The 16,682-nt window shown below is 39.5% G+C and overlaps 1 protein-coding gene and 1 long non-coding RNA gene across 10 annotated transcripts in view; one reads left to right on the forward strand and one right to left on the reverse strand.

Annotated features, from left to right (window-relative positions):
- The window catches only part of TUBD1 (tubulin delta 1), a 31,756-nt gene extending 15,403 nt beyond the window's left edge, over window positions 1–16,353 (forward strand). For 6 of the 9 annotated variants that reach the window (XM_072779721.1, XM_072779719.1, XM_072779717.1 and 3 more), the window contains 4 exons: window positions 8,540–8,680; window positions 12,828–13,011; window positions 15,062–15,137; window positions 16,013–16,353. In XM_072779721.1, the coding sequence (XP_072635822.1) occupies window positions 8,540–8,680; window positions 12,828–13,011; window positions 15,062–15,137; window positions 16,013–16,051 (440 nt within the window). In that variant the 3' untranslated portion in view covers window positions 16,052–16,353. Of the gene's footprint in view, window positions 1–8,539; window positions 8,681–12,827; window positions 13,012–15,061; window positions 15,967–16,012 lie in introns of those variants that run through there. The other 3 variants (XM_072779723.1, XM_072779725.1, XM_072779722.1) reach the window with 3 other exon arrangements.
- LOC140606404 (uncharacterized) lies at window positions 10,354–15,385 on the reverse strand. The gene is made up of 2 exons (XR_012008723.1): window positions 11,825–15,385; window positions 10,354–10,909 (listed from the first exon to the last, which is right to left on the reverse strand). It is a non-coding gene; the product is annotated as an uncharacterized lncRNA (long non-coding RNA).
- Window positions 16,354–16,682: the final 329 nt, after the last annotated feature.

The raw sequence follows: 16,682 nt of genomic DNA on the forward strand, positions 1-16,682 counted from the left end.
ATACTTATATCCATACGTTGCATTGAATATAAATTATATCTCATTTTTTTAAAAAAGCCAAGAAATTGTCCAATATGAATTTATAATGAGGAAAAGAGCAGTTCCCTGTCTTACACTTCCTCACTGCCCAGATGAAACTGCTTTCCATATTTCTAAGTATCTTGCTTATGCTGTTACTTATTTTCCGGTTTATTTATTTTTTATTTTTTAAAAACTATTTATTTATTTATTCATGAGAGACACAGAGAGGCAGAGACATGAGCAGAGGGAGATGCAGGCTCCCTCTGGGGAGCCTGATACAGGACTCGATCCCAGGACCCTGGGATCACGCTCTGAGCCAAAGGAAGATACCCAACTACTAAGCCACCCAGCCATCCTTTCAGGTTTAGATATTATCAGTTGCCTTCCTTTTTTTTTTTTTTTTTTTTTTTTTTTTTAAGATTCTATCTATTTATTCATGAGAGACACACAGAGAGAGAGGCAGAAACACAGGCAGAGAGAGAAGCAGGTTCCATGCAGGGAGCCTGATGTGGGACTTGATCCCGGGACTCCAGGATCACACCGCGGGCTAAAGGCAGATGCTCAACCACTGAGCCACCCAAGTATCCCCATCAATTGCCTTCCTAATATGAAATTGAGAATTGAATTTTATACTTCCTCTGTTCTCTCTCTCTCTCTCTCTCTCTCTCTCTCTCCCTCCCTCCCCCTCCCTCCCTACTTCCTACCATATGGTTATAACATACTTTTGAATTAGATTAATCTTCAGTGCTTATATTACTTTTGATAGGTAAATATTATTTACAACTGAGCCAGATTCATTACCTGTTTGGAAATATCCCTTTAGGAGACCTCATCTTCTTTTTCTTTTCTTTTTTTTTTTTTTTAAAGATTTTATTTATTTATTCATGAGAGACCCAGAGGAGAGGCAGAGACACAGGCAGAGGGAGAAGCAGGCTCCATGCAGGGAGCCCGATATGGGACTCGATCCCGAGACCCCAGGATCATGCCCTGGGCCGAAGGTAGAGGCTCAATCGCTGAGCCACCCAGGCGTCCCTTCTTTTTCTTTTTAAAGATTTTATTTGGGCAGACCCGGTGGTGCAGCGGTTTAGCACCGCCTGCAACCCAGGGTATGATCCTGGAGACCCAGGATTGAGTCCCATGTCAGGCTCCCTGCATGGAGCCTGCTTCTCCCTCTGCCTGTGTCTCTGCCCCTCTCTCTCTGAATAAATAAATTAAAAATCTTTAAAAAAAAATATTTTATTTATTTGAGAGATTGAAAGGGGGGGGGATGAGCAGGCAGGGGGGCAGGATGTGAGGCACAGAGAGGATAATGGGGAGCCTGACTCCGGGGCTCCATCCAGGGACTCCAGGGCCAAGACCTGAGCCAAAGGCAAATGTTTAATCCACTAAGACACCAGGCGCCCCAGCCATCATCGTCTTATCCCAGACTGTCCTGGTTGCTCTCCAGGACTCGATCCCAGGACCCTGGGATCACGCTCTGAGCCGAAGGAAGATACCCAACTACTAAGCCACCCAGCCATCCTTTCAGGTTTAGATAAGCAAACACTGAAATCGCCACCTCATTTTCTATTCTGATTTCCTAGATTTCGTGTCTACCTTTGTTGTTTTGTTTTTGTTGGTTTATTTCCTCGTGTTGATAGGCTATACTCTCCAGAAGCTTCCTAAGAAAAAGAGAAAGTACAGGGAAGGCATATATATATATTCCAGCCATTATTTGTCATTTTTGCTCAGAATTTTGAAAGCATTGTTCTGTTCTCTTCCAGCCTCCAATGTTGCTGTGAAGTCCCATGTCAGTCTGATTCCTAATCCTGTTTTGTTCTCTCTTAAATCTTTTAGGATTTCCTCTTTGTATCTAACATTCTGGAATTCCTCACTGTGGATCTTCCATTGATCTCAGTATAATGTAAGCTTTAGGAGGGCAGGGATTTCTGTCTATTTTGTTTACTGCTCTATCTTCAGAGCCTGGAAGGCAGGGCGCAGCACTTAGTTTGGTGGAGGCCAGAACCTCACTGGTTTAGCCTTCCCGAAGCGACAGCTTCTAGGATGGGGGGCGGGGGGGTGGAGGGGGCACGTCCTCTGCTGCCGGGAGTGAGGAAGCTAGGAAGCGTCTAAGGCTTTCACCACTTGGCATGTAGATCTTTAATCCTCTCATTTCCCCCTTTTTAAGAAGAACCTGGCCTGCTTTCAGGACCTTACTGTGGGCAGAAGTTTCAGCTTTCCCTGAAGTCACCACTAATTCATTTGCTTTCCAGCTTCCAAAATGTTGTTCCCATTATCTTGTCTTCCCTTCCTTGTTCTTTTGTTTATGCCTTTTAAAAATGTCCCTGTAAGGTGCGCTTGGGTAGCTCAGTCAGTTTTCTTCTGCCTTAGGCTCAGATCTTGATCTCAGGGTCCTGAGATCAAGCCCCACATTGGGCTCCCTGCTCAGCGAGCCGTCTGCTTCTTCCTGTCCCTGCTGCTCCACTGGCTATGTGTCTGTGTGTGCGTTCTCTCTCTCTCTCTCATAAATAAATAAAATCTTAAAAAAAAAAAGTCCCTGTTTGATTTGAGGAGAGAGTGATAGTAGACTGGTATGTTCAGTCTGTCATGTTTAACTGGATGGAAATCACTACTACCAGTGATTTTTTTTAGTAGCATATATTTTACCACAAATAACAATAACTTAGGTTTCAATACTATGAAAGTGGATGGATTTCTTCTGTTTTACATACTAGTCATATACTTTATCACTAGATTATAGTTGTTTGAGGTTTGGAGAGAAATAGAAAGGTTTCATCTTAAAGGAATGCTTACCAAATTTTTTGGCCTTGGTACCTGTTTTTCTAGTAATACCTGTTAACATCTCAAGGAGCACAGTGTTCCTCAGGTATAGTATAAGACAAGCTGCTCTGAGCTCTCTTAGGTCAATAAACCATAGTTCGCTTAGTCATTTTCCCATGCAGGACTTTGAATGTCAACATGTTTTCACAGTTATAGATATAGCTTTGAACATATAAATATTTTCATATATTTGAGTATATATGAATAAATATATTTATGTCACGAACCAGGTTGAGGCAAATAGCTTTAAAAATGCTCATATAGGGGATCCCTGGGTGGCTCAGCGGTTTAGCGCCTGCCTTTGGCCTGGGGCTCTATCCCGGAGTCCCGGGATCGAGTCCCACGTCAAGCTCCCTGCATGGAGCCTGCTTCTCCCTCCTCCTGTGTCTCTGCCTCTCTCTCTTTCTATGTCTATCATAAATCAATCAATCAATCTTTTTAAAAAAATGCTCATATATTAGGCTGCTCCTTATGAAGATTGACTCTATTAATATCACCATCAGCCAGGTATGTATCTGTTTCCACATGTCCTGGCAACGAAAGGAATGAATGTTCCCAGAGGGAACTAGGAGAATTTACCATGTCTTTTGTGACCTACCTTTGGAAGTCACACACCATTGTTTTTTTTTTTTTTTTTAGTTTTAATTTTATTTAAGTAATCTTTACACCCAATGTGGGGTTCAAACTCAACGACCCTGAGATCAAGAGTCACATGCTGCACCAACTGAGCCAGCTAGGATCCCCACGTGCCATCATTTCTGCATCATCCTTTAGGTTATTAAGGTTGTTAAGCACTATGCCATGTGGGAAGAGACCACATAAGGGTTGTATACCAGGAGGGAAGGATCATTGGAGTTCATCTTGGAGGCTGGCTACCACTATCCACCTTCTGCCTCCTACTGAATCATGTCTTCCCATATGCAGAATGGGCTTAACCTCTCCCAAAGCCCTTTAGCACATCAGGTTAAATTCCAGAATCTTGTCATCTAAAACCAGGTCCAGGTACAGATTTACACTCCTCAGGTGAGACTTTTTTTTTTTTTTTTTTTTTTTGGTATAGTGCTTTGTTTTTTGGGGATTTTTTTTTTTTTTTAAGATTTAATTTATTTATTCATGAGAGATACAGAGACAGAGAGAGGCAGAGACACAGGCAGAGGGAGAAGCAGGCTCCACGCAGGGAGTCCGATGTGGGACTCGATCCTGGGACTCCAGGATCACGCCCTGGGCTGAAGGCAGGCGCCAAACCACTGAGCCACCCAGGGATGCCCGATTTTTTTGTTTTTGTTTGAGTATTGTTCTTTGAGTACAGTTCCTCACACCCCCCTCCTGCCCCCGATCAATAGACTACGGTTAAATAGGCATAGCATAACTGGTAGATAGCCTCGTTAAAAAGGGGGAAATGGAAGGCACATAGGAGTCATTGGCCCTTAACAATTCAGCAGGGCACATCCTGGCAGTTTCTTGATTACAGTGTGAGGCCTGTGAATAATTTTTCATGACTTTAGGCTTGGCTCTCTGAACCAAGCTACATTATAATTTCCTTTCTTCCTTCCTTCCTTCCTTCCTTCCTTCCTTCCTTCCTTCCTTCCTTCCTTCCTTCCTTCCTTCCCTCCTTCCTTCCTTCCGTCCTTCCTTCCTTCCTTCTCTTTTTCTCTCTCTTTCTCTACCCACAATGTGGGGCTTGATATCACAACCCCAAGATCAAGAGTTGCCTACTTGGAACACCTTGATGGCTCAGTCAGTTAAGCATCTGACTCTTGATTTTGGCTCAGGTCATGATCACAGGGTTGTGAGACTGAGGCCCATGTTGAGCTCCATGCACAGCGGGGAGTCTGCTTGAGATTCTCTCTCTGCCTCTCCCACCCCCACTCATGCACGCTCTCTCTCTCTCTCAAAATAAATAAATACATCTTTTTAAAACAGAAAGAGGGGATCCCTGGGTGGCTCAGCGGTTGAGAGCCTGCCTTTGGCCTAAGGTGTGATCCTGGAATCCCGGGATCGAGTCCTGCATCCAGCTCCCTGCATGGAGCCTGCTTCTCCCTCTGCCTGTGTCTCTGCCTCTCTCTGTGTGTCTCTCATGAATAAATAAAATCTAAAAAAGGGGGGGGGGATCCCTGGGTGGCTCAGCGGTTTGGCACCTGCCTTTGGCCCAGGGCGCGATCCTGGAGTCCCAGGATCGAGTCCCGTGTTGGGCTCCCGGCGTGGAGCCTGCTTCTCCCTCCTCCTGTGTCTCTGCCTCGCTTTCTCTCTCTCTATGTCTATCATAAATAAATAAATCTTTAAAAAAAATCTTAAAAAAATAATAAAAATAAAAAATAGAAAGCAAGCAAGCAAGCTCTCCTAAAGCCATCTGCCCTACTTCAATCGAGACTTTTTGCCCTCTACAACCAAGGTACATTTGCCATCCTGGATATTCTCTTTGCCTGTCTCCTGGGTTGGGTATTCTGCTGTGAAGGTTTAGGCAAAGCCCAAGTGATCTGGTGAAAGAAGAGGGGTTTTTATGGGTTTTAGTAGATCTCTCTGGTTTCAGTATGTACCTTGTCCTTAACTCTGCCTTGGTTCTCCAGACCAGAGACCCTCAATCATATCCTCTCCAGAAAATAAATCTTTAGTTTTATACTAGAGTAGTGAAGAGGCAGTCATCCTAAACAGGCACATTCCTTAATCAGGAGTCAAACGTTGATGGTTCTCTACTTGATAGCAAAGCTAGTATAAGAGCCAACAACTTACTGTTTCCATGGATTCCCTTAAAGAATGCTACATCACTGGGATACCTGGCTCAGTGGTTGAGTGTCTGCCTTTGGCTCAGCGCGTGATCCAAGGGCCCAGGGATCGAGTACCACATCGGGGTCCCCACAAGGAGCCTGCTTCTCCCTCTGCCTATGTCTGTGCCTCTCATTCTGTGTCTCTTATGAATAAATAAATAAAATCTTTAAAAAAAAACCCCACTATGTCACCAATGCTCTGGAGACAGAGGATAATAATGTGTGAAAAAAAATTGGCATCATTAATGCCAAGTCAAAAAGTAATTAAGTCACTAAATGTGAAAACATTTTTGGAAAACCTTAACCAATTTATTTTGTTATATGTGTTTTTTATGGATGCTCAAAGAGTGATAGGATTTTTAAAAATCTAAACCTAATTTACTCTAAAAGAACTCTTTCAATAAGAATGAAATTGAATGATCTAAGTGAATCATTTAGTTGACATAATTTGACAACATTTTTTTCTTATAATCAGTGGTGTCTTGGAAGCAAATACAATGTTATGGATTTATACACCATTTTTGTTACATAGATTGCAAATATTTTTGTCCATCATTTTTGTCTTTTGTATGGTATTTTTCCATATGGAGGTTTTCCATTTTTATGTGAGCAAACCCATATATCTTCTTATTTTATAGATTCTGAGCCTTGCCTCAGATATAAAATATTCTTTAGTATTCCCCAGTATTTTTTACAGCTTTATGTTTAATACTTAAGTTTTAACCAATCTGGAATTTGTTTTTATTTTTATTTTTTAAAAGATTTTATTTATTTATTGGCAGAGAGAGAGCACAATCAGAGTGAGGAGCAGGCAGAGGGAGAGGGAGAAGCAGGCTCCCTGAGGAGCAGGGAGCCCAATGTGGAGCTTGATCCCAGGACTCTGGGATCATGACCTGAGCCAAAGGCAGATGCTTAACTGACTGAGCCACCCAGGTGTCCCAGGATTTGTTTTTATTTCTTATACTGTCTTTTTTGTTACTTCTCTTCTCATTTTAAATTTTACTTGTGGGACGCCTGCGTGGCTTAGTGATTGAGAGCCTGCCTATGGCCCAAGGTGTGATCCTGGAGTCTGGGGATCGAATCCCACGTCGGGCTCCCTGCATGGAGGGAATAAATAAATAAAATCTTTAAAAAAAAAAAAAAAACCTTTTATTTATTTACTTTTTATTTATTTTTGAAACTTTTGGATAGAGTTGATTACCTTTTATTTCTAATATAGAGTGATGAATTATCTAACAACTATAGCTTTTACAGCATGTCACAAATATTGAAATATTTTTATTGCTGGGTGACTTATATACCATAGCCTTCACCTATGATAAGAGTACAATCAGTGATTTTTTAGTAAATTTTCAGAGTTATACAACTGTTATCATAAGCTAGTTGTAGAACATGTCCATCACTTCAAAAAGATCCTTGTGTTCATTTTAAGGCAATTCCCATTTTTTATTCCTAGTGTCAACCACTTGTATGTTTTCTTTTTCTATAGATTTTCCTATTTTGGACATATGTAAATTGAATGATACAACATACAGTCTTTTGTGTCTGACCTTTTTTCACTTAATGTCTTTGAAATTCATCCATGACATAGGATGTATCAGTAGTTCATTCTTTTGTATTGCTGAGTAGTAGTATTTCATTATGTGGCTCTACCACATTTTGTTCAGATGTCCAACAGCTGGTGGACATTTAGCTTGTTTTCACTTTGTGTCTATTATGAATACTGCTGCTGTGTACATTGTATTCAGTCTTTGTGTGGACATATGTTTTCAGTCTATTGATTATACACCTATAAGTGGTAATGGTGGGTCAAAGGATGAGTCTGTGTTTAACATTTTGTAGAACTGCTATACTCCTTCCAAAGTGGCTGCAATATTTTATATTCTCATAGTTTAAGAGGGTTTCAGCTTCACCACATCTTTGCTAACACCTGACATTGTTAGTCTTCTTGATTATAGCCTTTCTGATGGGTGTGAAGTAGTGTCTCCTTGTGGTTTCAGTTTGCATTTTCCTAATGCAAAAGATGTTGAGCATCTTTTCATGTGCTTGTTGGATTTGTTTATCTTTTTTCGGTAAAATTTCCATTCAAACATCTTTTTGATTTTTAAATTGGCTTGTCTTATTATTGAATTCAGCATGCAAACATTTTTGGTTTCTTGTGTTTCTATTTTTGCTGAAAATCAGTCTGTTACTCTGTGCTGAATTTTATCCCTATCTGACATATACTTTAAGAGGATTTTCTTCATATTTCCATATGACTGGTCAGTTTTCAAACTTTTTGCTTTGTGTTTGTACATCCCTAACATTTTTGTATGTGTCCTGTTTGTTTGCACAGGCATATAGAGTAAGGTTCACCCTTTCTGGTGTATGGTTCTATGAATTTTAACAAACTTCTATAATGTGTAACCTCCATTACAATTGAGATAGAGGATTTCCATCATCCCAAAATGATGGAGGATCATTATTCATACTCATCTGTAGGCACTCTTTTCCCCTCAACTCCAGCCCCCAGGAACTACTGATCTGAATTTTTTTCCTATGGTTTTGCCTTTTCTAGAATGTCCTATAAATGGAATCATATGGTACATAATTTTTTGAGTCAAGCTTGTTTCACTTAGCATAACACTTTTGAGATTTATCCATGTTGTTTGTTATATTTATCAGTAATTTCTGTTTTTTTGGTGAAGAGAATTCCATTGTATGTATCTATCACCGTCATTTAATACTCTACAAAGAATAATTTATGCCTTTCTCAGGATTGGATAGTTGGAATCATTTCAGGTAAACCAGATAAGAATTTTTAAACATTTAGTAGAAAAAAGCAACTTTTACTTACTAAATAAAATTTTATGTAAAATAAACATACTATAATATATTTTTCTCTTCTTGCTCAGAGCTATTTATAAAGTCTCTTGCTTTTTTTCCATTGGCAGGTATTAATTGGCAGGTACGGCCTCCTTTACCAGGACTTCCTACTCTTGGTAAAGTGTCTCTCAACAGGGAGCTTCATTTTAACACTTCCATTGCTAACTTGGTCATCCTTCGTGGGAAAGATGTACACAGTGCGGATCTGGGTAAGCAGAAATTAAGATGAAATTTTTTTTTTTTTATTGGTGTTCAAAGATGAAATTAATATATACATTTTGTACATGTACATGGTAACATTTCTTTTTTTTTTAAAAGGAAGTCTCCAGGGATGCCTGGGTGGCTTAGTGGTTGAGTGTCTGCATTCAGCTCAGGGCCAGGGCATGATCCTGGAGTTCCAGGATTAAGTCCCACATCAAGCTCCCTGCAGGGAGCCTGCTTCTCCTCTGCCTATGTCTCTGCCTTTCTCTCTCTGTCTCTCATGAATAAATAAAGTCTTTAAAAAAAAAAAAAAAGGAAGTCTCTGAATTTATTTTTTTAAAGATTTTATTTATTTATTTGACAGAAAGAGAGAGAGGGAGAAGCAGGCTCCCTGCAGAGACCCTGGGATCATGACCTGAGCCAAAGGCAGACGCTTAACCCACTGTCACCCAGGCATCCCCCTAAATTTATTTTTAAAGAAAGGAAAATAATAATTATGTGTTTTAGTGGCAAAATATAACCATTATATTGGTATGTGACTGGACACTAAAACCAGATGTGATTGAAAAAAGATATGAGTTTAATTCTTTTTTCTAAACCTTACTGTTCTTACTGTACTGGCCTTACGGCTTCCTCCTTATAGTCCAAGACATCTGTTTGAGCTTTAGCTATCAAATCACATAGGAATGAGCAAAAGATGGCATGCTGCTCTCCTCCTGCTAGGGTTGCACACCACACTAGTGTTTATATACCTTTGATTGGGACTGACTCATGTGCTACACCTAGCTGCAGGGGTGGCCATGACCACAATTAAAATTTGAGGGTTTTGTCACTAAAGAAGGGGAGAACAGGTAATGTAGCACAACTAGTGATCTCTGTGACAGCATTTTGTTATAAAAATTTTCAGGAAGTTCAAAGAACAGAACTTTTATCAGCTTTGCATTTCTATGGCAGATCTGCAGGCTTGCCTTATCTTTATTTGATGATTTTCTTTCTTTTTTTAGAGATTTATTTATCTATTTGAGAGAGAGAGTGCCCATGCAAGTGTCAGGGAGAGGCAGAGGGACAGAATCTCAAGAAGACTCCACGTTGAACACAGCGTGCTCATTTACTTATGAATAAATAAATAATTTTTTTTAAAGATTTTATTTATTCATGAGAGACAGAGAGAGAGGCAGAGACACAAGCAGAGGGAGAAGCAGGCTCCATGCAGGGAGCTCGATGTGGGACTCGATCCTGGGTATCCAGGATCACACCCTGGGCCAAAAGCAGGCGCTAAACCGCTGAGCCACCCGGGCTACCCATAAATAAATAAAATCAGATATAACTCCAGGAGGAGTCAGTCACTAGAGAAGAACCAAGCTGGGTCTATAAGGCATTACACATCATGAGATGGCACACATATTTAAGCTGCATGAAGATCACATGTTCCTATCTTATCACTTTGTAATCATCCCTCCTACCTAGCCAATAGACATGTTTTATCAGGGAAATGATTTTTTCTTGTTACTATGCCTCTACTCCAGTGGGTTGCTTCAGTAATAAATGTGAGACCTTTCGGCTGAAAAAAAAAGGAGATCATTTCAAGTGTGTTAATTGGTATAGTTTTTCCTTCTTCAGAATATTTTTTTCATATTCTTCATTTTAGATTTTAAATTAAGAGAAATAATAAGAGAATATATAAAGTAATCAAACTTCCAAAAATTTACTCACAGAAAATGACATAGGTACAGAGAGGTATTCTTACAAAGATATTCACTGCAATGTCTTACACACAAAAATGCAGAAACAACCTAAATGCTCAATAGTAGGAAATGTGATAAATTATAGTATATTCATGTAATAAAACTTTAAATATGAGTGATACTTATTGACATGGAAAATAGATTCACAACATATTGGTGAATGAAAATGCAAATTACAGAACAGTGTTTGTATAAAATTACATACACAAGAGGGTCAGCAAAATGTTCATGGTCTTCTATGGGTGGTGACATTTCAGATGTTCAGTTGACTTTTAAATTTTCTTCTTTGTTTGTTTAAGTTTTTATTTTAAATTCTGGTTAGTGGGATCCCTGGGTGGCTCAGTGATTTAGTGCCTGCCTTTGGCCTGGGGCACAATCCTGGAGTCACCGGATCGAGTCCCACGTTGGGCTCCTGGCATGGAGCCTGCTTCTCCCTCTGCCTGTGTGTCTGCCCCTCTCTCTCTATGTCTATCATGAATAAATAAATAAAATCTGAAAAAAAAAATTCTGGTTAGTTAACATATAGTATAGTACTAGTTTCATGTGTAGGATTTAGTGATTCATCACTTACGTACAAGGCCCAATGCTCCTCACAAGTACCCTCCTTAATACCCATCATCACTTAATACCCATTGAACCCATCCCCTCACCCACCTCCCCTCCGGCAACAGTTTGTTCTCTGTAGTTACGTCTGTTTTACGGTTTACTTCTTTCTTTTTCCTCCTGTGTTTGTCCATTTTGTTTCTTAGATTCCATATAAGAGTAAAATCATATGCTATTTGTCTTTCTCTCGGTGACTTCGCTTATGCTAAGTGAAATCCACGTCATTGCCAATGACAAGATTTCATTCTGTTTCATGACTAAGTTATGTTCCATCATATATGAATAACACAACTTCTCTCTCTCTTTTCTCTCTCTCTCTCTCTCTTTTTTTTTTAAGATTTTATTTATTTCAGAGAGAGAGAGTGAAAGCATAAGCTTGGGGAGGGGCATAGGGAGAGAAAAAAATCCTGAAGCACTCTCCCCACTGAGAAGGGAGCCCAATACAGGGCTCGTTCCAGGACCCAGGGATCATGACCTGTGTGGAAATCAAGAGTTGGACACTCAACCAATTGAACCACACAGACACCCCTGTATACCACAACTTCTTTATCCATTCACATTGATGGCCATTTGGTCTCTTTCCATAATTTGGCTAGTGTTGATAATGCAGCTATAAATATCAAGGTGCATGTATCCCTTTGAATCAGTATTTTTTTATCCATGGGTAAATACCTAATAGCGCAATTGCTGGGTTGTGGAGTAGTTCCATTTTTAACTTTTTGAGGAAACTGTTTTCCACAGTGGCTGCACCAATTGCACTCCCACCAGCAGTCTAAGAGGGTTCCCCTTTCCTCACATCCTCACCAACATCTGCTGTTCTTTGTGTTGTTGATATTAGCCATTCTGACTGATGTGAGGTAGTATTTCATTGTAGTTTTGATTCCTATTTCCCTGATGATGAGTGATGTTGAGCATCTTTTCATGTGCCTGTTGGCCATTGGGATGTCTTTTTTTGGAAAAATATCTATTCACATCTCCTGCCCATTTTTAACTGGATTATTTGTTTCTTGGGTGTTGAGTTTGATTAGTTCTTCATACATTTTGGATGCTAACCCTTTATCAGATATGTCATTTACAAACATCTTCTCTCATTCTGAAGGTTGCCTTTCAGTTTTGTTGTTTCTTTTGCTGTGTAGAATTTTTATCTCGATAAAGTCCAAATAGTTCATTTCTTGCTTTTGTGTCCCTTGCCTTTAAAGACGTATCTAGTAAGAAGTTGTTATAGCTGAGGTCAAAGAAGTTGTTGCCTGTGTTCTCCTCTTGAATTTTGATGGTTTTCTTTTTCACATTTGGGTCTTTCATCCATTAAATTTTCTTCTTAATACTTTTCTGAATGATACGAATTGTTTTCTCTCTTTTCCTTTTTTTAAAAGATTTTATTCATGAGAGGCAGAGACACAGGCAGAGGGAGAAGCAGGCTTCATGCAGGGAGCCTGGTGTGGGACTTGATCCCAGGACTCCAGGATCATGCCCTGGGCCAAAGGCAGGCACTAAACCGCTGAGCTACCCAGGGATCCCCGAATTGTTTTTTTTTCTTAAAATGAGTATGAATTATCTATCCAAAAGCGATATAAAGCTAATTTTAAAAGGCAAAACAGGGATCGAGTCCCACATCGGGCTCCCTGCATGGAGCCTGCTTCTCTCTCTGCCTATATATCTGCCTCTCTCTCTATGTCTCTCATGAATAAATAAAATATTTTTTAAAGGAGATTTCTGGTGAAATGAATAAAAAAATACCTGTTTATTAATTTGTTTCCAAAATTAATTATTTATGATATAAACAATGGCTTATGTTGTCTTACTCTAGGAGGATTTAAAGATCCAGCTCTCTATACTTCTTGGTTGGAGCCTATTGATGCTTTCAATGTGTGGAAAACCCAGCGAGCCTTTAGCAAATATGAGAAGTCTGCAGCATTGGTCAGCAATAGCCAGTTCTTACTAAAACCACTTGATACAATTGTGGGCAAAGCCTGGAATATGTTTGCTTCAAAGTAAGTAAAAAAATCTACAAACCTTTCTAACCTTAGGCAGATAATATCTTAAAATACAAGGCAGGATCTGGAATGTCTTGGTCTGTTTGGTTTGCTATAACAAAAATAGCCCAGACCGAGTATCTTATAAACAACAGAAATTTATTTCTCAGGAATTCTGGAAGCTAGGAAGCCCAAGATGAAGGTGCTGGCAGATTCCATGTGTGATGAAAACCTACTTCCTGGTTCATAGGCGGTGTCTTTTCCTTGTGCCCTCAAATGGCCAAATGGGCAAAGAACCTCTTTTAAAAGGGTACTAAACCTATTCATGAGGGCTCCACCCTCATGACCGAATCACCTTCCAAAGGCCTTACTTCCTAATATCATCACTTTGGGGGTTAGGATTTGAATGTATGAATTTTGGGGGAACACATTCAACCTGCAGCCTGGAATAATCGTGGCTACCACTATATAGGTGTGAAACTGGATCATGTTACTTCAGGTGTCATTTTTTTATCTGCACAGTGGGTTTACACTGAGGATATGCAATGATGATTAAATGAGATAATCATGTAAAATTACTTACTACAGTGCTGTTAATTGACTAGAGGATTTTTTTAAAATTTTTATTTATTTATGATAGTCAGAGAGAGAGAGAGGCAGACACATAGGCAGAGGGAGAAGCAGGCTCCATGCACCGGGAGCCCGACGTGGGATTCGATCCCGGGTCTCCAGGATCGCGCCCTGGGCCAAAGGCAGGCGCTAAACCGCTGCGCCACCCAGGGATCCCCGAGGATTTGTTTCTGAATGAAATGAAAGTAGAAATTTCATTACAAGGCTGGACAATAAAATAGTTTTCTAAAATAAGATCCTTGGAAGAATGGAAGAGATCCTGATCTTGTTCAGCAAGAAATATTGTGAGTTCAACTCCATCTGCTTCTAAGAAATGTCTACTTGGTACTAAGAAATGTGTTATCAGATTTTCTGACCTTGGCCGCAATTACTTAATGTCAAAGGAAAATTCCTCATATCAATGGGCAAGGCCTCTATGATTAGCCAGGATTCCCAAGGGCCCCTGCTCATGACCGTTTCATAAGCCCGCACTCCCAGGACTGCCCTTTCCTAGTATCGTTCTCTTCCCACTCCCATTAAATGGCAGCAGGCCTTCTTACCTCAATTTAATCCATGTCTGCCCTTGATATTCTTTTTAATATGATTTTTCCTGCCTCAGAACATTTTGGGGGTACAGGGTATTAAAAGGGCTACCTAGCATAACTGCAAATTAAGTAAAATCCTTGAGAGACTTCACTTCATTCCTAGAACTGGATGAATGTTTCTGCAGTTTCAAGGCTTGGGTAAAATTTCTTGGGTACTTTTTAAGAGTTTATATTGATGCCAGTCATCTCTGTAGAGTGTTGAATGTGTGCTGGGTTTGATAACCAAATCTGAATGTGCTTTTTTTTCCTGTGTGCTGCTTTTTTTTTTTTTTTTTTTTAGATTTTATTTATTTATTTATTCATGAGAGACAAAGAGAGAGAGGCAGAGACTTAGGCAGAAGGAGAAGCAGACTCCCCACAAGGATCCTGATGCAGGAGTCGATCCCAGGATCCTGGGATCACAACCTGAGCCAAAGGCAGATGCTCAACCACTGAGCCACAGGTGCCCCTTCCCATGTGCTTCTTACTGTCACTCTCTTGGACACTAAAAAAGACAGGAAGCTTGACATAAACTTTCACAGTTTGTGACTCTTTGGAATAAACATTAAAGCAAATATAAAACATTTAAGATGGGGATCCCTGGGTGGCTCAGCGGTTTGGCGCCTTCGGCCCAGGGCGTGATCCTGGAGACCCGGGATGGAGTCCGACATTGGGCTCCCTGCAGGGAGCCTGCTTCTCCCTCTGCGTCTCTCATGAATAAATAAATAAAATCTTTAAAAAAAAAAAAAAACATTTAAGAGAGTCTGCCATCTTCAAATATTCGGATCTACGAAAGTTCTATTTATTGTTTGATTTTAAGAGTTATTCATTTGCCTGAGAATCTTATATTTTACATTTTCTGTTTCTTTCACCAGAGCCTACATTCATCAGTACACAAAATTTGGAATCGAAGAAGAGGACTTTTTGGACAGTTTCACTTTGTTAGAACAGGTTGTGGCCAGTTACTGCAACCTCTAATCTTGAACAAAGGAGAAAAAGTACCTTAAGTCATTTTCAGGCTAAAATATTTTTAATAGTACTTTCTCTGAAAGGTTTTCATATCTCTACCTTAAAGGAACAAAGTCAAATGCCATTTTCTTTGGCTTACTATGACCACAGAAAAGGAGGAAAACCTTTTAAACAGAGACATCATCATGTTTTCAATGAAAATGTCTACTTGATATTTTCATTTGTAAGAAAGAAATTGGTGCTCCTGTAAAGAAATTTGGAAACATTTTGCTGAGATGTTGGAACTCTGGAAGTATGCAAAAAAAAGGGAATATTCTGTTTTGTCCCCATGTTTCTAAGTCTTCCCTTTTTTATTCCAAAAAGGATTCACTAAAATAACAGCTAAACTTTCACCACACAATTTGAAGCTAAGAAATTGCAGTTCTGCTTTTAATTGAAGTGAGTGCTTTGAACCACAGGGGGGAGCAATTGTCAAATGCTAGATTTATAAATACCTCGAATATTTTATTCTCTAACAGATTTTCCACTTGAAGCAGCTATTTAAAAAGAGATCTCAGATTTTGTTAATAAATGTATATCATGGGATCCCTGGATGGCGCAACGGTTTGGCGCCTGCCTTTGGCCCAGGGCGTGATCCTGGAGACCCGGGATCGAATCCCACATCGGGCTCCCGGTGCATGGAGCCTGCTTCTCCCTTTGCCTGTGTCTCTGCCTCTCTCTCTCTCTCTCTGTGTGTGACTATCATAAATAAATAAAAATAAAAAATAAAAATAAATAAATGTATATCATGCTTACATACAAAAGTAAGTTTAAAAAAAAGTAAGTAAGTAAATGTTTGCTTTTCTTAAATTTTCTAGGCATCAGAAAATTGGATCAGTTTTTCTCTGAGATCTTGAAATGCAAGAACAGAGAAACTTTTTATTCAACTAGTGCTTTCAGATTACTTAAAGGTATTCAGCTGGTGTGGAAACTGTGCTCATCAGTAAAAGGGGTAAGAGATTTCACCAGAATTTCATGAAATTGAGAAAATTATCACCAAGGAAATATTGTCCTTGATGAAACTGACACATAGAGATGTGAGTCTCACTCAGAAGGACAAAGCACACTTGGAAATTGGCAACTGAGTTTGAGGGTAATTGTGTACTTCTGTAAAATACATCACATGCAGTGTATTAATAAATGTAAAATAGGAAACAAATAGGAGCATTTGCCCCTTCTGCCAAATCTACCAGTGGTGATTTATTTTTATATGGAAAAATGACAGTTCACAGCTTCACTGGTTTCTTTCTTTTCTTTCCATATGGAAATGATTACTTTTTTGCTGTTTTTCTTATCAACTGTTGCTATGATTAAAATTCTGAGCCATATCTTATTTCTAAGGAATGTAAAAGTGGTCTGTTCAACCACTAAAAGGCACACCCCTGTGCTGTACTTTGTTAACACAAGTATACTTGAAAAATACTCAGATAATTATTTTTACAAAATAAAGTTAAAAATAACTGTTTTACATTGAAACATCCAAAGACT

This window comes from Canis lupus, chromosome 16, assembly GCF_048164855.1.
Source record: "Canis lupus baileyi chromosome 16, mCanLup2.hap1, whole genome shotgun sequence".
Classification (NCBI taxonomy): domain Eukaryota; kingdom Metazoa; phylum Chordata; class Mammalia; order Carnivora; family Canidae; genus Canis; species Canis lupus.